The 22,265-nt window shown below is 48.5% G+C and overlaps 2 protein-coding genes across 2 annotated transcripts; one reads left to right on the top strand and one right to left on the bottom strand.

Annotated features, from left to right (window-relative positions):
* On the top strand, positions 1-3,187 carry LOC112245657 (beta-1,3-galactosyltransferase 1-like). The gene is made up of 2 exons (XM_042318446.1): positions 1-104; positions 1,774-3,187. Exons 1-2 carry the CDS (start codon positions 1-3, stop codon positions 3,005-3,007), a joined length of 1,338 nt encoding a protein of 445 aa, XP_042174380.1. The 3' UTR covers positions 3,008-3,187.
* Positions 3,188-8,007: 4,820 nt separating this feature from the next.
* Positions 8,008-10,543, bottom strand: LOC112245663 (interleukin-17C). Its single transcript, XM_024413799.2, has 3 exons — positions 9,640-10,543; positions 9,100-9,356; positions 8,008-8,668 (listed from the first exon to the last, which is right to left on the bottom strand). The coding sequence occupies exons 1-3, from the start codon at positions 9,646-9,648 to the stop codon at positions 8,431-8,433; spliced, it is 504 nt and encodes a 167-aa protein (XP_024269567.2). The 5' UTR covers positions 9,649-10,543; the 3' UTR covers positions 8,008-8,430.
* Positions 10,544-22,265: the final 11,722 nt, after the last annotated feature.

The following is a 22,265-nucleotide window of genomic DNA, read 5'->3' as shown; positions in this document are numbered from 1 at the left end:
ATGGTGGAACCTCTGGCAGAACTAAACCTGTCCCCAGCTGATAGATCTCCAACATGGTGCTCCTTCCACTGTTCAGTGGAAGATGGCCTGAAAGGAGAAAGAAGGTACGTGTATTTTCATGTTTCATACCATCTGTTTTTTTTTACTATAATTTGATGTATTCAAAGTAATACAATTATGGAGTTCTGAGTGAGGTGTTCAATCTATGTTGATGACTAGCCTTGTGAAGAGGAACCTCTGGCAGAACTATAGCTTGTCTGAGGTGGTGCTCCTGTTCACTGTTCAGTGCCTGAGGAGGCGGCGCTCCTGTTCAGTGCCTGAGGAGGCGGCGCTCCTGTTCAGTGCAATGTATACTCTGCCACCTTAGAATATGTCAACCACTATAAATACCTGGGTGTCTGGTTAGACCGTAAACTCTCCTTCCAGACTCACATTAAGCATCTCCATTCTAGAATTGGCTTCCTATTTCGCAACAAAGAATCCGTCACTCATGCTGCCAAACACACTCGTAAAACGGACTATCCTACTGATCCTTGACTTCGGCGATGTCATTTACAAAATAACCTCCAACACTCTCTACTCAGAAAATTTGATAGTCTTTCACAGTGCCATCCGTTTTGTCACTAAAGCCCCATATACTACCCACCACTGTGACCTGTATGCTCTCGTTTCATATTTGTCGCCAAACCCACTGGCTCCACGTCATCTACAAGTCTTTGCTAGGTAAAGCACAGCCTTATCTCAGCTCACTGGTCACCCTAGCAACACCCACCTGTAGCACGTGCTCCAGCAGGTATATTTCACTGGTTATCCCCAAAGCCAATTCCTCCTTTGGCTGCCTTTCCTTCCAGTTCTCTGCTGCCAATGACTGGAACGAATTGCAAAAATCACTGAAGCTGGAGACCCATATCTCCCTCACTAACGTTAAGCATCAGCTGTCAGAGCGGCTCACAGATCATTGCACCTGTACATAGCCCATCTGTAAATAGCCCATCCAACTATCTCATCCCCATACTGTATTTTTGTATTTATTTATTTTGCTCCTTTGCACTCCAGTATCTCTACTTGAACATTCATCTTCTGCACATCTATCACTCCAGTGTTTAATTGCTCAATGGTAATTACTTCTCCACTATGGCCTATTTATTGCCTTACCTCCCTAATCTTACCTCATTTGCACAAACTGTATATAGACTTTCTCTATTGTATTATTGACTGTATGTTTGTTTACTCTATATGGAACTCTGTTGTTTGTGCCGCTTTGCTTTATCTTGGCCAAGTCGCAGTTGTAAATGAGAACTTGTTCTCAACTAGACTACCTGGTTAAATAAAAAAGTTATCTAAAAAAATCTTAGAGTATCTGTGTCTTCTCTCATTGGTCGAGACGGGTGGGTGAACACTCCCAAAGAGCTGCACCTCATCTGCTTGACTCAAAACTCAAGCATGGCTTTGAGTGCCACTCTCCTATCTAGATCAATGAGAGAAGACCAATCTGTGTGATCACATGCAAATCAGAAGTCTGTTCTGGCATTTTGTTTTAACATCAAACTAAGTATCATTCCAGAAGTTAAAATGGCACCATTGTTGAGTCTATGGCTAGAAATCAAATCAGAACGTCCTAATCTATTAGATAACTGTTAATATTTATGTTAATTAATATACATCATTTTTTGAAGTCTGCAATGCCACAGAAACATAATGATGGTGAGTTTTTTTCATACATCTCAAGGATGTACAAGGATGACTTAACCATTTGTGTTTCTCTCCTCCCAGTCAGGAGATGGCGGAAGGTGGGAGACGCTGCTGCTGGTCCGGTTTTCGTTGCCGTTTCCTCATCCTGCTCGTCACAGTGGCGGCCATCTTGTTCTTCACCAACCACCAGTCAGCAGAGTGTGTCCCAAGATGGTGGGCAGAATACCATGGTCGTTCAGTCAACACCAGTAGCGAAGCAGTTCCTCTCAACACCACTGGTTTTACCATAGACGCTCATAAAACTGCGTCTGCCAATTCAACAGATCGTCAGACTTCACTTATCCACTCTACTCAACAGGCCATCAAACTCAACACAACACATCATGAAACTAGTTCCATCACCTCTGCACTGACCATCATCACTAATCTGATCACAGAGGTCAAGGCAGTTCTGGCCACTCCTCCTCCGTATGTGTCCCCAGGACCGTACCATGTAGAATACCCATCAGAATACATCTTCATCCTGGATGAGCCAGAGAAATGCCGAGAGCAGAACCCCTTCCTGGTTCTGATGGTGCCAGTGGCGCCCTATAACAGGGAGGCCCGTGAGGCCGTCCGCAGGACTTGGGGCAGTGAGAGGCAGGTACTGGGCAGAGAGGTCTGTCTGTTCTTCCTGCTGGGACTTCCCAGTGGAGAGGAGAAAGAGCAGCTCCAGGAGAAGGTGCTGCAGGAGAGCAAAGAGCACCAGGATCTGCTGCAGAGCGACTTCATAGACAGCTACAAAAACCTGACCATCAAGACCATGGTGATGATGGAGTGGCTGAGCTCTCGCTGCCCCAACGCCTCCTACGCCATGAAGATCGACTCAGACATGTTCCTCAACGTGAACACCTTGGTCAACATGCTGCTTCACGCTCCAACGCAGAACTACCAGACTGGACTAGTGGCCCGACGGGGCGCTGTTCTAAGAGACCGTAACTCCAAATGGTACCTTCCAAAGGAGGTGTTTCCTGAACCGGTATATCCACCTTATGCTCTGGGCCTGGGCTATGTCTTCACCTTAGACCTCCCCAGGAAGCTGGTGGAGGCGTCCAGGCATGTTAAAGCCGTCTACATAGAGGATGTGTATCTGGGACTGTGTATGAGACACCTGGGCATCCGGCCTACTGACCCCCCCAGTGGAAACCTCTTCCAGGTTTTCCCTGTGGCTTATGACCGCTGCACCTACTCACGGCTGATAGCCACCACCACACACAGTATCACTCACCAGGTCAACGCATGGACAGACCTACACAAACCAGGTCCTCCCTGCTGATCTCATACAGTAACAGACTGACTGATGTACCAATCACTTCCTTAGTTTGTTCTTGGCAACGATGTAAATCTGGTGAATTTGTAATGCATTTCCACTTTGATTAAATCCTTTAATAATCATGATGATGTTACTGAATTTGGATTAGACACACTTCCAGTCTTATATCCTTTGTGGTGCTGGGAGTTACTGCCCCCCCAAAAAAAAAAAAAAATATCTACATTGGAGAACAAGTTAGTGTACTGAAACTTGACCACAAGAAATGTACAGAGGTACAATTGTGTGTGTGTGTTATTTTTCTACTTTATTTTAATTTTAATGTTTTATTTCATGGTCTAACTGTACATAATGAGTCATTTACAACTTGAGTAGTTCTATTATTATTACAATGATCTATCCATGCTTATATTTTATGTATGTTCAGTGGAAGGTTTACATGATCATACGGTTTATGTGTATAAGGCATATGAACTAGTTTCTTGAGAAGCTAGCTGGGGGACCAGCGCTGGTTTAGTTCTGGGTTCAGAGATGATTTAAATGATAATGCCCAAGGATATATTGACATGGGTGTGGTTAGGCCAAAGACAAAGTCAAGGGTACAATATGTCCTCCAAACACCGGCTTCAAGGACATTATCACTTTTATGCAATGGATGACGAACATATTAAAATAATGATTGACATATTTTCATTAAAAACATTATTCTGATGAATTTATTCATTCTATTTCATCCTTCCACAAGCTATAGTCACGACACAAATCTAGGGCTGCTACCAAAGCCGGCTGGTCGTTCGTTCTATCGGTTCGGTTTCCAGAGACGCGACCCAGTTGTTCATTCTTTTTGTTCTGTATCTATGGACGCGCCCCGGTCGTTTGTTCTAAATGTTCCATTGCCATACTGTCTGGCCATGTTCTTGTCCCTTGCTTTCTAGCTAGCCAACTACGTCTGACTTAGAGTCACGTCAAACAGAGCACACCGAATAACAACAGCAGCAGCATTTGTTTAAGCTGTTTTCTAGTGACATTTATTTTGATACGTCCATTACAATGAGCTAATAAGCGCAATTTTCGCCTCGCATTGAAAATTTGCTCACTGGTCAGGGCACTGTTGTTCAGAGGAGCAAGCCAACAACACAATCACTTCAAACTGAAGCTGGAAAGAATGCAAATTAGCTGCACTTTGTTTCGTTTTGACTTTTTTTCCAATTGACATTTCTTATATCCTTAAAAATGACACCAGCTGATTCATGATTTAGACTGGCTGAGAAACGCTGCCTGTCTGTCTTGTCCCGACTGTTCATTACTATGGGACAGCTGGTGAGAATTTGAATATTGAAGCAATGTTGCAAATATCAGAGTGACAAACAGAAAGGTTTATACAAATCTCCGCTGTTTGAAAACTAAACGTGAGACAATGTCTAGATGCTTTTCATAGTGGAGATCAAGTTCATAAATTGCCTGGCTGGGCTGACGAAATGTTGTATTGCGGAGTCAGATGGAACAGAGTAAATAGGCCTTTTAACGTCATAGATTTATCCGGGGGCAACTTGTGGAATAGACACCGGCTGGAATGCGGTTTTAACCAATCAGCATTCAGGATTAGACACACCCATTGCATAAAAGCTGTCTATAGATTTATTTTTTATTTTTATACATACAAACTCGAGTACAAACAATGGTTAGCAGAATCGTTTGAGGGCTCACAGGGTACCGTTTACCATGATAGGATTTTTATAAGACGGACAACACTGGGAGAGGACTGCAGATTGATTTTATAAGACATACAACACTGGGAGAGGACTGCAGATTGATTTTATAACACGGACAACACTAGGAGAGGACTGCAGATTGATTTTATAAGACAGACAACACTGGGAGAGGACTGCAGATTGATTTTATAAGACGGACAACACTGGGAGAGGACTGCAGATTGATTTTATAAGACTGGGAGAGGACTGCAGATTGATTTTATAAGACGGACAACACTGGGAGAGGACTAATTGATTTTATAACACGGACAACACTGGGACTGCAGATTGATTTTAGAGGACTGCAGATTGATTTTATAAGACATACAACACTGGGAGAGGACTGCAGATTGATTTTATAACACGGACAACACTAGGAGAGGACTGCAGATTGATTTTATAAGACAGACAACACTGGGAGAGGACTGCAGATTGATTTTATAAGACGGACAACACTGGGAGAGGACTGCAGATTGATTTTATAAGATGGACAACACTGGGAGAGGACTGCAGATTGATATTATAACACGGACAACACTGCAGATTGAACCACTGAAGTTCCCAGAAGGGGATTATATCAACAAGTGAAAGCGAACATCATGTCACGTTATCGTCTTACTGAGATACCTAGTGGACACAACAGCATAACCGAGGAGTTGAATTTCCTACGTCCCTAAGACCATTGATAAATAGGTCATTGACTAATACACAAAGACAACATATTAGTTATACACACCAGTGGGATACCCCAGCAGTTCTACTACCTGTCGTCATACAGCAGGAACAGACACTTTCTACCTCATCAATTTACCAAAGTCCAGGTTCCAGAAAACCCCCCCGGCATAAGACATTTTACAGCCATATTCCAACCAAACAAGTAAATATGGCAATATTGCTTGAATGATCTGTCCAATTCACATTCACATTCATAGTCGGCAGGGTGGCCTAGTGGTTAGAGTGTAGAGGCGGCAGGGTGGCCTAGTGGTTAGAGTGTAGAGGCGGCAGGTAGCCTAGTGGTTAGAGTGGAGGGGTGGCAGGGTAGCCTAGTGGTTAGAGTGGCGGGGCGGCAGCGTAGCCTAGTGGTTAGAGTGTAGGGGTGGCAGGTAGCCTAGTGGTTAGAGTGGAGGGGTGGCAGGGTAGCCTAGTGGTTAGAGTGGAGGGGTGGCAGGGTAGCCTAGTGGTTAGAGTGGAGGTGGCAGGTAGCCTAGTGGTTAGAGTGGAGGGGTGGCAGGTAGCCTAGTGGTTAGCAGGGTAGTCTAGTGGTTAGAGTGGAGGGGTGGCAGGTAGCCTAGTGGTTAGAGTGGAGGGGTGGCAGGTAGCCTAGTGGTTAGACAGCGTAGCCTAGTGGTTAGAGTGGAGGGCGGCAGGTAGACTAGTGGTTAGAGTGGAGGGGCGGGAGCGTAGCCTAGTGGTTAGAGTGGAGGGGCGGCAGCGTAGACTAGTGGTTAGAGTGGAGGGGTGGCAGCGTAGCCTAGTGGTTAGAGTGGAGGGGTGGCAGGGTAGCCTAGTGGTTAGAGTGGAGGGGTGGCAGCGTAGCCTAGTGGTTAGAGTGGAGGGGTGGCAGGGTAGCCTAGTGGTTAGAGTGGAGGGGTGGCAGCGTAGCCTGTGTGGTTAGAGTGGAGGGGTGGCAGGGTAGCCTAGTGGTTAGAGTGGAGGGGTGCAGGGTAGCCTAGTGGTTAGAGTGGAGGGGTGGCAGGGTAGCCTAGTGGTTAGAGTGGAGGGGTGGCAGGGTAGCCTAGTGGTTAGAGTGGAGGGGTGGCAGCGTAGCCTAGTGGTTAGAGTGGAGGGGTGGCAGGGTAGCCTAGTGGTTAGAGTGGAGGGGTGGCAGCGTAGCCTAGTGGTTAGAGTGGAGGGGTGGCAGGGTAGCCTAGTGGTTAGAGTGGAGGGGTGGCAGGGTAGCCTAGTGGTTAGAGTGGAGGGGTGGCAGGGTAGCCTAGTGGTTAGAGTGGAGGGGTGGCAGCGTAGCCTAGTGGTTAGAGTGGAGGGGTGGCAGGGTAGCCTAGTGGTTAGAGTGGAGGGATTCAGGGTAGCCTAGTGGTTAGAGTGGAGGGGCGGCAGGTAGCCTAGTGGTTAGAGTGGAGGGCGGCAGGTAGCCTAGTGGTTAGAGTGGAGGGTTGGCAGGGTAGCCTAGTGGTTAGAGTGTAGGGGCGGGAGCGTAGCCTAGTGGTTAGAGTGGAGGGGTGGCAGGGTAGCCTAGTGGTTAGAGTGGAGGGGCGGCAGGGTAGCCTAGTGGTTAGAGTGGAGGGGCGGCAGGGTAGCCTAGTGGTTAGATGTAGGGGCAGCCTTGGTTAGAGTGTATGGCAGGTAGCCTAGTGGTTAGAGTGTAGGGCGGCAGGTAGCCTAGTGGTTAGAGTGGAGGGGCGGCAGGGTAGCCTAGTGGTTAGAGTGGAGGGGTGGCAGGGTAGCCTAGTGGTTAGAGTGGAGGGGCGGCAGCGTAAGTGGTTAGAGTGTAGGGGCGGCAGGTAGCCTAGTGGTTAGAGTGGAGGGGCGGCAGGTAGCCTAGTGGTTAGAGTGGAGGGGTGGCAGGGTAGCCTAGTGGTTAGAGTGGAGGGGTGGCAGGGTAGCCTAGTGGTTAGAGTGGAGGGGTGGCAGGGTGGCCTAGTGGTTAGAGTGGAGGGGTGGCAGGGTAGCCTAGTGGTTAGAGTGGAGGGCGGCAGGGTAGCCTAGTGGTTAGAGTGGAGGGTGGCAGGGTAGCCTAGTGGTTAGAGTGGAGGGGCGGCAGGTAGCCTAGTGGTTAGAGTGGAGGGGGCAGGGTAGCCTAGTGGTTAGAGTGTAGGGGTGGCAGCGTAGCCTAGTGGTTAGAGTGGAGGGGTGGCAGGGTAGCCTAGTGGTTAGAGCGGAGGGGCGGCAGGTAGCCTAGTGGTTAGAGTGGAGGGGTGGCAGGGTAGCCTAGTGGTTAGAGTGTAGGGGCGGCAGCGTAGCCTAGTGGTTAGAGTGGAGGGGTGGCAGGGTAGCCTAGTGGTTAGAGCGTAGGGGCGGCAGGGTAGCCTAGTGGTTAGAGTGGCGGGGCGGCAGCGTAGCCTAGTGGTTAGAGTGTAGGGGCGGCAGCGTAGCCTAGTGGTTAGAGTGTTGGACTAGTAACCGGAAGGTTGCAAGTTCAAACCCCCGAGCTGACAAGGTACAAATCTGTCACTCTGCCCCTGAACAGGCAGTTAAACCCACTGTTCCTAGGCCGTCATTGAAAATAAGAATTTGTTCTTAACTGACTTGCCTAGTTAAATAAAGGTTAAAAAAAAACTTTTTTTATATTTAAAAAAAGACAAAAATATCTCAACAGGAAGGCCTAAGGTGAGTTTTAAAACAAACACAACTTCTTTTTTATTTTTGGTGAGAAATCTCACTACTTAAATGGTTATTTATTCTATAATCATCTCTATAAGAATGAATCTAATCCAAGGTTGTGTCTGTGTGTATAAGCACAGTTTGGACTCTTTGTTATAGGCTGACTGTTTAACATGTAAAAAAAAAAATTAGTGCAGCGATACCAAGGCCCATAGGGCTCTGGTCAAACGTAGTGCACTACATAGGGAATAGGGTGCCATTTTGGACATGTGCGTATCATAGTGCACTACATAGGGAATAGGGTGCCATTTTGGACAGGGATGTATCGTAGTGCACTACACAGGGAATAGGGTGCCATTTTGGACACGTCCATAACACAGAACCTAATCCAAGAGATTAAATCATCTTTCTGGGTACAACACATGTGCATGCCACAGGGATGGTAACCGAGTCTACTGTCACCAGGTAGTGTCGAGGGTTGCCAGGGCACACAGTCTTCTGGAGCACGGTGATAGTGGCCAGCACGGGGACAGAGTTATATGTCTTGTCCTCGTGCTTGTTGACGATGCAGCCCTCATACAGACACTCAGCCACCAGGATTTTAGCAGGAATCCTGTCCTCTCTCTCATCGATTCTGTAAGAGAGCAACGTCGTGAAATGATATCAAGCCCAACGTGATGTCACAGTGTAGCCTGATATTATTGGAAAAGTCCACTGATTAGATATATGCATTGAATTTGATGGATGGCATCAACAAAATGAAAATACATGCACATTAATACCATCATTAAATGATTAGTAACTATTTGACCTTTTCATAGGCTTTTACTCCATTCTTTGTGTTTGTCTTCAAAACGTTTAAAACATCATGTCAATCATGTGACGTCAGTCCTGCCATCCAAAGTCATGTGACGTCAGTCCTGCCATCCAAAGCTGACTATTCATTTGAGAGTTCTATTTCCCCAGTCCCATCCTTCAGCTTACCAAACAAAGTGTCAGGACCGGGCTGTTGAAATTACGCTGTTACATATTGTGCTGTCAGAAAGCTGAAGGGCGATACCTTACCTGTACCGCCAGGGGGAGAGAGAGCGGTTGTTGAATTGCACCGATGACAGAGACCCAGTGTGGAGTTTGAAGCTGGGGCAGCTCTGTCTGTCCCAGTGCCGTTGCAGGTGGATGCTGTCAGACACAGCCGTCCTAAAGCAGTGGATGCTCATGATGAACCTTGAAGCCCGCCGATCCACACCCCTCTGATTGAAACATCTCTTTGCTGACGACAGCCATACAAAACTCAGGCAACCGCAGATGCAAAGAACTAACATCTGGAAAACGGCGAAGAAAGCAAACGTTTTTCATGCGACAACAAGTAGATCATAAATAATAATAATAATCAATGTGCTAATCAGAAGTTTAAAATTCAGATGATCAACCTCAAAAAAATTAAACAACTAATTGATTGATTGACACACACATCGAAACCATTAGCCTATAATAACCTGTCCCTAAACATATTCCATTCATAGACAATGTAATTAAATATAATTTAAAACACTAATTTAATTATATATTTCAAAATAGCATAATGCTTTAATCCTGCAGACTGACCCGTGTCATCCTCCAACGGTGTTTTTTAAACGAAAAGACCAGGTGGCTGCAGGAGTCTGTCCTCAATGTGCCATGGTTGCCCTTCCCCTGTCACTGTTTATATAGTGACAGTTGTAGGCCACTTTCTCCTGGGGAAACCCGAGACGGAAATGAAACGATTAAACTCTGTGCCGCCGCAGTACATTACACCGATATCCTTTTCCTCAACCGCTTCATTGCTAATCACTGAGAATGTCGGATACGCAGTGGCGTCATTCAAAGCGGAAAAGGAATGCGAGATTGATTCTAGGTTATTCATCACCAAAACTCAGTACGCTAGATCTGAATTAGATTTTATATTAAAATTACCATGGTTGTATTATTGAACTTGAAACGTTCACTTTGCACTTTAGGAACCGTTTTAAAACGAGTTAGTTATTCTACTTTTACTCCAAATATAATTCCCTCCAACATGATTATGCTGTTCATACTATGAATAAATCTCTTTCTTTCTTTCTAAACACATATTTTCTTTTATGGTGCATTTACTTGAGGTAATTTTCATATGAACCGTGTTATATTTGGTTGTTAATGGTCCATTGTACATTTCCAGCACAAGCTAACAAGCTAACAAGCTAACAAAACCTCATTTCCCAGAGGAGAGATATTTGGAGATAGTGGAGGGAGGAGTGGGAGAACGGCCCTACTATATAGGCCTATATTCACAGCCAGGACACCGGTGATTACAAGTCAGTATTCAACGTCCATCCATGTCTGAGGATGTCGGGAGATGACGTGGAAACTGGCCTCTAGGGGCAACAGTGAGCGCCGTTACCTTTAAGTAGGTTTGGGTTTTGCCAAGGTGTTGCCCAAACTAAACCCTAACCTTAACAATTCAGAGTTAATGCCCAAACTAAACCCTAACCTTAACAATTCAGAGTTAATGCCCAAACTAAACCCTAACCTTAACAATTCAGAGTTAATGCCCAAACTAAACCCTAACCTTAACAATTCAGAGTTAATGCCTAAACTAAACCCTAACCTTAACAATTCAGAGTTAATGCCTAAACTAAACCCTAACCTTAACAATTCAGAGTTAATGCCTAAACTAAACCCTAACCTTAACAATTCAGAGTTAATGCCTAAACTAAACCCTAACCTTAACAATTCAGAGTTAATGCCTAAACTAAACCCTAACCTTAACAATTCAGAGTTAATGCCTAAACTAAACCCTAACCTTAACAATTCAGAGTTAATGCCTAAACTAAACCCTAACCTTAACAATTCAGAGTTAATGCCTAAACTAAACCCTAACCTTAACAATTCAGAGTTAATGCCTAAACTAAACCCTAACCTTAACAATTCAGAGTTAATGCCTAAACTAAACCCTAACCTTAACAATTCAGAGTTAATGCCCAAACTAAACCCTAACCTTAACAATTCAGAGTTAATGCCCAAACTAAACCCTAACCTTAACAATTCAGAGTTAATGCCCAAACTAAACCCCCTAACCTTAACAATTCAGAGTTAATGCCTAAACTAAACCCTAACCTTAACAATTCAGAGTTAATGCCTAAACTAAACCCTAACCTTAACAATTCAGAGTTAATGCCTAAACTAAACCCTAACCTTAACAATTCAGAGTTAATGCCTAAACTAAACCCTAACCTTAACAATTCAGAGTTAATGCCTAAACTAAACCCTAACCTTAACAATTCAGAGTTAATGCCTAAACTAAACCCTAACCTTAACAATTCAGAGTTAATGCCTAAACTAAACCCTAACCTTAACAATTCAGAGTTAATGCCTAAACTAAACCCTAACCTTAACAATTCAGAGTTAATGCCCAAACTAAACCCTAACCTTAACAATTCAGAGTTAATGCCCAAACTAAACCCTAACCTTAACAATTCAGAGTTAATGCCCAAACTAAACCCTAACCTTAACAATTCAGAGTTAATGCCCAAACTAAACCCTAACCTTAACAATTCAGAGTTAATGCCTAAACTAAACCCTAACCTTAACAATTCAGAGTTAATGCCTAAACTAAACCCTAACCTTAACAATTCAGAGTTAATGCCTAAACTCAACCATAAACACTTCAAAATGTGATGTTTGGAACAACCTTGAAATTTGAGGTTTGGAGAAACGGATGAACATGAGACTGTGAGATCTTGCTGAGATTCAACCAGATACAGCCTTTACCTGCAATAGCAGACAAACACATAGAGGATGTTTTTGGCAGTGAAACTGAGTTGGAGCCATCAAATCAATGACTAGCTGCTCTTGCAATCATTGTCATGAAGCCACAACAGCCACGCCCACTTCGCGTTAGGAGTTCAGATCGAGAAAGTGTTGGCTAGTGGTTATCAAACAACCCCATCCACCGGATGTGTACCAAACTCACTAAATGTGGCAGTAATAAAGCCTCTCTTGAAAAAGCCAAAAAAGTACCCAGAAAATATTTTAAAAACTATCGGCCTATGTCGAATCTCCCATTCCTCTCAAATTGTTTTGATAAATCTGTTGCGCAGCAACTCACTCCCTTTACTGAAGACAAACAATGTATACGAAATGTTTCAGTCTGGTTTTAGACCCCATCATAGCACTGAGACTGCACTCGTGACGGTGGTAAATTACCTTTTAATGTCATCAGACCGAGGTTCTGCATCTGTCCTCGTGCTCCTAGACCTTAGTGCTCCTAGACCTTAGTGCTCCTAGACCTTAGTGCTCCTAGACCTTAGTGCTCCTAGACCTTAGTGCTCCTAGACCTTAGTGCTCCTAGACCTTAGTGCTCCTAGACCTTAGTGCTGCTAGACCTTAGTGCTCCTAGACCTTAGTGCTGCTTTTGACACCATCGATCACCACATACTTTTGGAGAGATTGGAAACCCAAATTCGTCTACACAGACTGGCCTGGTTTAGATCTTATTTGTTGGAAAGATATCAATTTGTCTCTGTGGATGGTTTGTCCTCTGACAAATCAATTGTACATTTCGGTGTTCCTCAAGGCTCCGTTTTAGGACCACTATTGTTTCCACTATATATTTTTACCTCTTGATGATGCCATTAGGAAACATAATGTTAACTTTCACTGCTATGCGGATGACACACAGCTGGACACTTCGATGAAACATGGTGAAGCCCCAAAATTGCCCTCAATGGAAGCCTGTGTTTCAGACATAAGGAAGTGGATGGCGGCAAATGTTTTACTTTTAAACTTGGACAAAACAGAGATGCTAGTTCTAGGTCCCAAGAGATCTTCTGTTGGATCTGACAATTGATCTTGATGGTTGTACAGTCGTCTCAAATAAAACTGTGAAGGACCTCGGCGCCACTCTGGACCCTGATCTCTCTTTTGACGAACATATCAAGAATCTTTCAAGGACAGCTTTTTTCCATCTTCGTAACAGTCCAAAAATTATGCAGAAAAGTTCATCCATGCTTTTGTCACTTCTAGATTAGACTACTGCAATGCTCTACTTTCCAGCTACCTGGATAAAGCACTAAATAAACTAATAAAATGTGATCATATTACTCCATTCCTAGCTCTCTACACTGGCTTCCTGTTAAGGCTAGGGCTGATTTCAAGGTTTTACTGCTAACCTACAAAGCATTACATGGGCTTGCTCTTACCTATCTCTCTGATTTGGTACTGCCGTACATACCTAAACATACTCTACGGTTACAAGACGCAGGCCTCCTTACTGTCCCTAGAATTTCTAAGCAAACAGCTGGAGTCAGGGATTTCTCCTATAGAGCTCCATTTTTATGGAATGGTCTGCCTACCCATTTGAGAGAAGCAGACTCAGTGTCAATTCTTTATTGTAAACTCATCTGTTCAGTGGGTTATATGATTGAGTGTAGTCTGGCCCAGGGGTGTGAAGGTGAACACATAGGCACTGGAGTGAGGAACCACCCTTGCTGTCTCTGCTTGGCCGGTTCCCCTCTCTCCACTGGGATTCTCTGCCTCTAACCCTATTACAGGGGCTAAGTCACTGGCTTACTGGTGCTCCTCCATGCCGTTCCTAGGAGGGGTGCGTCACTTGTGTGGGTTGAGTCACTGACGTGACCTTCCTGTCCGGGTTGGCGCCCCCCTTGGGTTCGTGCCGTGATGGAGATCTTTGTGGGCTATTCTCAGCTTTGTCTCAGGGTAGTAAAATTGAAGATATCCCTCTAGTGGTGTGGGGGCTGTAATTTGGCAAAGTGGGTGGGGTTATATCCCATAGCCTGGTTGGCCCTGTACTATCGTCGGAAGGGGCAGCAGCTGCAATAGTTTAAGTGTCGGGGGGCTAGGGTCAGTCTGTTATATCTGGAGTATTTCTCCTGTCTTATCCGGTATCTTGCATGAATTTAAGTATGCTTCCTCTAATTCCCTCTCTCTCCCTCTCCCTTCCCTCCTGGAGGACCTGAGCCCTGGGACAATGCCTCAGGACTACCTGGCCTGATGACTCCTTGCTGTCCCTGGTCCACCTGGTCGTGTTGCTGCTCCAGTTTCAACTGTTCTGCCTGCGGCTATGGAATCCTGACCTGTTCACCGGACATGCTACCTGTCCCAGACCTGCTGTTTTCGACTCTCTCTACCGCACCTGCTGTCTCTAACTCTGAATGATCAAATATGAAAAGCCAACTGACATTTACTCCTGAGGTGCTGACTTGCTGCACCCTCTACAACCACTGTGATTATTATTATTTGACCCTGCTGGTCATCTATGAACATTTGAACATCTTGGCCATGTACTGTTATAATCTCCACCTGGCACAGCCAGAAAAGGACTGGCCACCCCTCAGATCCTGGTTCCTCCCTAGATTCCTGCCATTCTAGGGAGTTTTTCCTAGCCACCATGCTTCTACATCTGCATTGCTTGCTGTTTGGGGTTTTAGGCTGGATTTCTGTACAGCACTTTGTGACATTGGCTGATGTAAAAAGGGCTTTATAAATAAATTAGATTCATTCATTGTGATTGACTGGTCTATCTTCAACGCATTCCTAACATTTCTGTAGAAAAGCCAAAGATAAAGTCTTGTTGTTCTATTTATTAGTTAAATTATTTCAACACTTGATTCAGAAGCCCTGTTGGAGGTAGGTGCACTTGATTCAGAAGCCCTGTTGGAGGTAGGTGCACTTGATTCAGAAGCCCTGTTGGAGGTAGGTGCACTTGATTCAGAAGCCCTGTTGGAGGTAGGTGCACTTGATTCAGAAGCCCTGTTGGAAGTAGGTGCACTTGATTCAGAAGCCCTGTTGGAGGTAGGTGCACTTGATTCAGAAGCCCTGTTGGAGGTAGGTGCACTTGATTCAGAAGCCCTGTTGGAGGTAGGTGCACTTGATTCAGAAGCCCTGTTGGAGGTAGGTAGATTCAGTGTTGGAGGTAGGTGCACAGAAGCCCTGTGATTCAGAAGCCCTGTTGGAGGTAGGTGCACTTGATTCAGAAGCCCTGTTGGAGGTAGGTGTTGGAAACTTGATTCAGAAGCCCTGTTGGAGGTAGGTGATTCACCCTTGATTCAGATTCAGAAGCCCTGTTGGAGGTAGGTGCCAGAAGCCCTGTTGGAGGTAGGTGCACTTGATTCAGAGTAGGTGCCCTGTTGGAGGTAGGTGCACTTGATTCAGAAGCCCTGATTCAGAAGCCCTGTTGGAAGTAGGTGCACTTGATTCAGAAGCCCTGTTGGAGGTAGGTGCACTTGATTCAGAAGCCCTGTTGGAGGTAGGTACACTTGATTCAGAAGCCCTGTTGGAGGTAGGTGCACTTGATTCAGAAGCCCTGTTGGAGGTAGGTACACTTGATTCAGAAGCCCTGTTGGAGGTAGGTGCACTTGATTCAGAAGCCCTGTTGGAGGTAGGTGCACTGATTCAGAAGCCCTGTTTGGATGTAGGTGCACTTGATTCAGAAGCCCTAGGTGCACTTGATTCAGAAGCCCTGTTGGAAGTAGGTGCACTTGATTCAGAAGCCCTGTTGGAGGTAGGTGCACTTGATTCAGAAGCCCTGTTGGAGGTGCACTTGTTCAGAAGCCCTGTTGATTTCAGAAGCCCTGTTGGAGGTAGGTGCACTTGATTCAGAAGCCCTGTTGGAGGTAGGTAGCACTTGATTCAGAAGCCCTGTTGGATTTCAGAAGCCCTGTTGGAAGTAGGTGGTGCACTTGATTCAGAAGCCCTGTTGGAAGTAGGTGCACCAGGTGCCCTGTTGGAGGTAGGTACACTTGATTCAGAAACCCTGTTGGAGGTAGGTGCACTTGATTCAGAAGCCCTGTTGGAGTAGGTGCACTTGATTCAGAAGGCCCTGCCCTGTTGGAGGTAGGTACAGACACTGATTCAGAAGCCTGTCCGGAGGTAGGTGCAATATATTCAGAAGCCAACTGTTGGCCAAGTAGGTGCACTTGATTCAGAAGCCCTGTTGGAGGTAGGTACACTTGATTCAGAAGCCCTGTTGGAGGTAGGTACACTTGATTCAGAAACCCTGTTGGAGGTAGGTGCACTTGATTCAGAAGCCCTGTTGGAGGTAGGTGCACTTGATTCAGAGGCCCTGTGCGCTTCGTAGGCAAAGTACAGACAATGGATAGATTCCGCCTGTCCGGCGGACCAGGAGAAATATATTAAGAGAGCCAACTGTACTGGCCAATCGAATAGCTCAAATCACCGCGCCTACAGCTTCCAAGACCCCAGAACAAGGTTTAGTATTAGCCATGAGGTTTCGTAACTTTTAAAACCACATGACCAGAGAGAGACTGTCCAAGAATACAGCCGAGAGAGACTGTCCAAGAATACAGCAGAGAGAGACTGTCCAAGAATACAGCAGAGAGAGACTTTCCAAGAATACAGAAGAGAGAGACTGTCCAAGAATACAGCAGAGAGAGACTGTCCAAGAATACAGCAGAGAGAGACTGTCCAAGAATACAGCAGAGACTGTCCAAGAATACAGAAGAGAGAGACTGTCCAAGAATACAGCAGAGAGAGACTGTCCAAGAATACAGAAGAGAGAGACTGTCCAAGAATACACCAGAGAGAGACTGTCCAAGAATACAGCAGAGAGACTGTCCAAGAATACAGCAGAGAGAGACTGTCCACGAATACACCAGAGAGAGACTGTCCAGAATACAGAGAGAGAGACTGTCAAGAATCAGATGGAATACAGAGAGAGACTGTCCAAGAATACACAGAGAGAGACTGTCCAAGAATACAGAGAGAGAGACTGAATACAGCAGAGACTGTCAGCAGAGAGAGACTGTCCAGAATACAGACCATACAGAGAGAGACTGTCCAAGAATACAGCAGAGAGACTGTTCAGAGAGAGACTGTCTCAGAGAAGACAGCTGAGACAGACCATCCAGATGGAAGGCGGTGTTCCAAGACAGACCGCTGAGACAGACCATCAGATGGAAGGCGGTGTTCCCTCAGAGACAGACTGCTGAGACAGACCATCAGATGGAGAGGCGGTGTTCCCTCAGAGACAGACCGCTGAGACAGACCATCAGATGGAAGGCGGTGTTCCCTCAGAGACAGAATGAGACAGACCATCAGATGGAAGGCGGTGTTCCCTCAGAGACAGACCGCTGAGACAGACCATCAGATGGAAGGCGGTGTTCCCTCAGAGACAGACCGCTGAGACAGACCATCAGATGGAAGGCGGTGTTCCCTCAGAGACAGACCGCTGAGAGAGACCATCAGATGGAAGGCGGTGTTCCCTCAGAGACAGACCGCTGAGACAGACCATCAGATGGAAGGCGGTGTTCCCTCAGAGACAGACCATCAGATGGTAGGCGGTGTTCCCTCAGAGACAGACCGCTGAGACAGACCATCAGATGGATGTTCCCTCAGAGACAGACCGCTGAGACAGACCATCAGATGGTAGGCGGTGTTCCCTCAGAGACAGACCGCTGAGACAGACCATCAGATGGAGGCGGTGTTCCCTCAGAGACAGACCGCTGAGACAGACCATCAGATGGCAGGCGGTGTTCCCTCAGAGACAGACCGCTGAGACAGACCATCAGATGGAAGGCGGTGTTCCCTCAGAGACAGACCGCTGAGACAGACCATCAGATGGCAGGCGGTGTTCCCTCAGAGACAGACCGAGACTGAGACAGACCATCAGATGGCAGGCGGTGTTCCCTCAGAGACAGACCGCTGAGACAGACCATCAGATGGCAGGCGGTGTTCCCTCAGAGACAGACCAGACAGACCATCAGATGGCAGGCGGTGTTCCCTCAGAGACAGACCGCTGAGACAGACCATCAGATGGCAGGCGGTGTTCCCTCAGAGACAGACCATCAGATGGCAGGCGGTGTTCCCTCAGAGACAGACCGCTGAGACAGACCATCAGATGGCAGGCGGTGTTCCCTCAGAGACAGACCATCAGATGGCAGGCGGTGATCCCTCAGAGACAGACCGCTGAGACAGACCATCAGATGGCAGGCGGTGTTCCCTCAGAGACAGACCATTGGCCCTCAGAGACAGACCATGAGACAGATGGCAGGCGGTGTTCCCTCAGAGACAGAGAAGACCATCAGATGGCAGGCGGTGTTCCCTCAGAGACAGACCATCAGATGGCAGGCGGTGTTCCCTCAGAGACAGACCATCAGATGGCAGGCGGTGTTCCCTCAGAGACAGACCGCTGAGACAGACCATCAGATGGCAGGCGGTGTTCCCTCAGAGACAGACCGCTGAGACAGACCATCAGATGGCAGGCGGTGTTCCCTCAGAGACAGACCAGACAGACCATCAGATGGCAGGCGGTGTTCCCTCAGAGACAGACCAGGCTGAGACAGACCATCAGATGGCAGGCGGTGTTCCCTCAGAGACAGACCAGACAGACCATCAGATGGTAGGCGGTGTTCCCTCAGAGACAGACCGCTGAGACAGACCATCAGATGGAGGCGGTGTTCCCTCAGAGACCGCTGAGACAGACCATCAGATGGAAGGCGGTGTTCCCTCAGAGACAGATGGCCGGTGTTCTCAGAGACAGACCATCAGATGGTAGGCGGTGTTCCCTCAGAGACAGACCGCTGAGACAGACCATCAGATGGAAGGCGGTGTTCCCTCAGAGACAGACCGCTGAGACAGACCATCAGATGGTAGGCGGTGTTCCCTCAGAGACAGACCGCTGAGACAGACCATCAGATGGCAGGCGGTGTTCCCTCAGACAGACAGACAGACCATCAGATGGAGGCGGTGAGAGACAGACCATCAGATGGCAGGCGGTGTTCCCTCAGAGACAGACCGCTGAGACAGACCATCAGATGGCAGGCGGTGTTCCCTCAGAGACAGACCGCTGAGACAGACCATCAGATGGCAGGCGGTGTTCCCTCAGAGACAGACCGCTGAGACAGACCATCAGATGGCAGGCGGTGTTCCCTCAGAGACAGACCGCTGAGACAGACCATCAGATGGAAGGCGGTGTTCCCTCAGAGACAGACCATCAGATGGCAGGCGGTGTTCCCTCAGAGACAGACCGCTGAGACAGACCATCAGATGGCAGGCGGTGTTCCCTCAGAGACAGACCGCTGAGACAGACCATCAGATGGTTCAGGCAGTGTTCCCTCAGAGACAGACCATCAGATGGCAGGCGGTGTTCCCTCAGAGACAGACCGCTGAGACAGACCAGATGGCAGGCGGTGTTCCCTCAGAGACAGACCATCAGATGATGGCAGGCGGTGTTCCCTCAGAGACAGACCTGAGACAGACCATCAGATGGCAGGCGGTGTTCCCTCAGAGACAGACCATCAGATGGCTGAGACAGACCATCAGATGGCAGGCGGTGTTCCCCATCAGAGACAGACCAGACAGACCCATCAGATGGCAGGCGGTGTTCCCTCAGAGACAGACCGCTGAGACAGACCATCAGATGGCAGGCGGTGTTCCCTCAGAGACAGACCGCTGAGACAGACCATCAGATGGCAGGCGGTGTTCCCTCAGAGACAGACCATGAGACAGACCATCAGATGGCAGGCGGTGTTCCCTCAGAGACAGACCCTCAGAGACAGACCATCAGATGGCAGGCGGTGTTCCCTCAGAGACAGACCGCTGAGACAGACCATCAGATGGCAGGCGGTGTTCCCTCAGAGACAGACCGCTGAGACAGACCATCAGATGGCAGGCGGTGTTCCCTCAGAGACAGACCAGACAGACCATCAGATGGCAGGCGGTGTTCCCTCAGAGACAGACAGACCATCAGATGGCAGGCGGTGTTCCCTCAGAGACAGACCATCAGATGGCAGGCGGTGTTCCCTCAGAGACAGACCGCTGAGACAGACCATCAGATGGCAGGCGGTGTTCCCTCAGAGACAGACCGCTGAGACAGACCATCAGATGGCAGGCGGTGTTCCCTCAGAGACAGATGGCAGGCGGTGTTCCCTCAGAGACAGACCATCAGATGGCAGGCGGTGTTCCCTCAGAGACAGACCGAGACAGACCATCAGATGGCAGGCGGTGTTCCCTCAGAGACAGACCGCTGAGACAGACCATCAGATGGCAGGCGGTGTTCCCTCAGAGACAGACCGCTGAGACAGACCATCAGATGGCAGGCGGTGTTCCCTCAGAGACAGACCGCTGAGACAGACCATCAGATGGCAGGCGGTGTTCCCTCAGAGACAGACCATCAGATGGCAGGCGGTGTTCCCTCAGAGACAGACCGCTGAGACAGACCATCAGATGGCAGGCGGTGTTCCCTCAGAGACAGACCGCTGAGACAGACCATCAGATGGCAGGCGGTGTTCCCTCAGAGACAGACCGCTGAGACAGACCATCAGATGGCAGGCGGTGTTCCCTCAGAGACAGACCGCTGAGACAGACCATCAGATGGTAGGCGGTGTTCCCTCAGAGACAGACCATCAGATGGCAGGCGGTGTTCCCTCAGAGACAGACCATCAGATGGTAGGCGGTGTTCCCTCAGAGACAGACCGCTGAGACAGACCATCAGATGGAAGGACCATCAGATGGCAGGCGGTGTTCCCTCAGAGACAGACCGCTGAGACAGACCATCAGATGGAGGCGGTGTTCCCTCAGAGACAGACCGCTGAGACAGACCATCAGATGGCAGGCGGTGTTCCCTCAGAGACAGACCGCTGAGACAGACCATCAGATGGCAGGCGGTGTTCCCTCAGAGACAGACCGCTGAGACAGACCATCAGATGGCAGGCGGTGTTCCCTCAGAGACAGACCCTCAGACCATCAGATGGCAGGCGGTGTTCCCTCAGAGACAGACCGCTGAGACAGACCATCAGATGGATGGCGGTGTTCCCTCAGAGACAGACCCCTGAGACAGACCATCAGATGGCAGGCGGTGTTCCCTCAGAGACAGACCAGACAGACCATCAGATGGCAGGCGGTGTTCCCTCAGAGACAGACCGAGACAGACCATCAGATGGCAGGCGGTGTTCCCTCAGAGACAGACCGCTGAGACAGACCATCAGATGGCAGGCGGTGTTCCCTCAGAGACAGACCGCTGAGACAGACCATCAGATGGCAGGCGGTGTTCCCTCAGAGACAGACCAGACAGACCATCAGATGGCAGGCGGTGTTCCAGACTCAGAGACAGACCGCTGAGACAGACCATCAGATGGCAGGCGGTGTTCCCTCAGAGACAGACCATCAGATGGCAGGCGGTGTTCCCTCAGAGACAGACCGCTGAGACAGACCATCAGATGGCAGGCGGTGTTCCCTCAGGACAGACCGTGTCAGATGGCCCCCTCAGAGACAGACCATCAGATGGCAGGCGGTGTTCCCTCAGAGACAGACCGCTGAGACAGACCATCAGATGGCAGGCGGTGTTCCCTCAGAGACAGACCATCAGATGGCAGGCGGTGTTCCCTCAGAGACAGACCGCTGAGACAGACCATCAGATGGCAGGCGGTGTTCCCTCAGAGACAGACCGCTGAGACAGACCATCAGATGGCAGGCGGTGTTCCCTCAGAGACAGACCGCTGGCAGGCGGTGTTCCCTCAGAGACAGACCGCTGAGACACCATCAGATGGCAGGCGGTGTTCCCTCAGAGACAGACCATCAGATGGCTGTTCCCTCAGACAGACCATCAGATGGCAGGCGGTGTTCCCTCAGAGACAGACCGATGGCAGGCTGAGACAGACCATCAGATGGGCAGGCGGTGTTCCCTCAGAGACAGACAGACCATCAGATGGCAGGCGGTGTTCCCTCAGAGACAGACCATCAGATGGCAGGCGGTGTTCCCTCAGAGACAGACCATCAGATGGCAGGCGGTGTTCCCTCAGAGACAGACAGACCGCTGAGACAGACCAGACAGATGGATGGCAGGCGGTGTTCCCTCAGAGACAGACCGCTGAGACAGACCATCAGATGGCAGGCGGTGTTCCCTCAGAGACAGACCGCTGAGACAGACCATCAGATGGCAGGCGGTGTTCCCTCAGAGACAGACCGCTGAGACAGACCATCAGATGGCAGGCGGTGTTCCCTCAGAGACAGACAGACCATCAGATGGCTGAGACAGACCATCAGATGGCAGGCGGTGTTCCCTCAGAGACAGACCGCTGAGACAGACCATCAGATGGCAGGCGGTGTTCCCTCAGAGACAGACCGCTGAGACAGACCATCAGATGGCAGGCGGTGTTCCCTCAGAGACAGACAGACAGATCAGATGGCAGGCGGTCAGATGGACAGACCATCAGATGGCGGTGTTCCCTCAGAGA

The sequence above is a fragment of the Oncorhynchus tshawytscha genome, unplaced genomic scaffold (assembly GCF_018296145.1).
Source record: "Oncorhynchus tshawytscha isolate Ot180627B unplaced genomic scaffold, Otsh_v2.0 Un_scaffold_1349_pilon_pilon, whole genome shotgun sequence".
In the NCBI taxonomy this organism is placed as follows: domain Eukaryota; kingdom Metazoa; phylum Chordata; class Actinopteri; order Salmoniformes; family Salmonidae; genus Oncorhynchus; species Oncorhynchus tshawytscha.
This window is presented reverse-complemented; position numbering and strand designations above follow the sequence as displayed.

Bases quoted from the DNA above. Each gene is read 5' to 3' on its own strand.
- LOC112245657 (XM_042318446.1), top strand. From the start codon at position 1: ATGGTGGAACCTCTGGCAGAACTAAACCTGTCCCCAGCTGATAGATCT. The intron at 105-1,773 runs GTACGTGTATTT...CTCTCCTCCCAG, and splicing joins GGCCTGAAAGGAGAAAGAAG to TCAGGAGATGGCGGAAGGTG.
- LOC112245663 (XM_024413799.2), bottom strand. The intron at 8,669-9,099 runs GTAAGGTATCGC...GCTCTCTTACAG, and splicing joins CTCTCCCCCTGGCGGTACAG to AATCGATGAGAGAGAGGACA.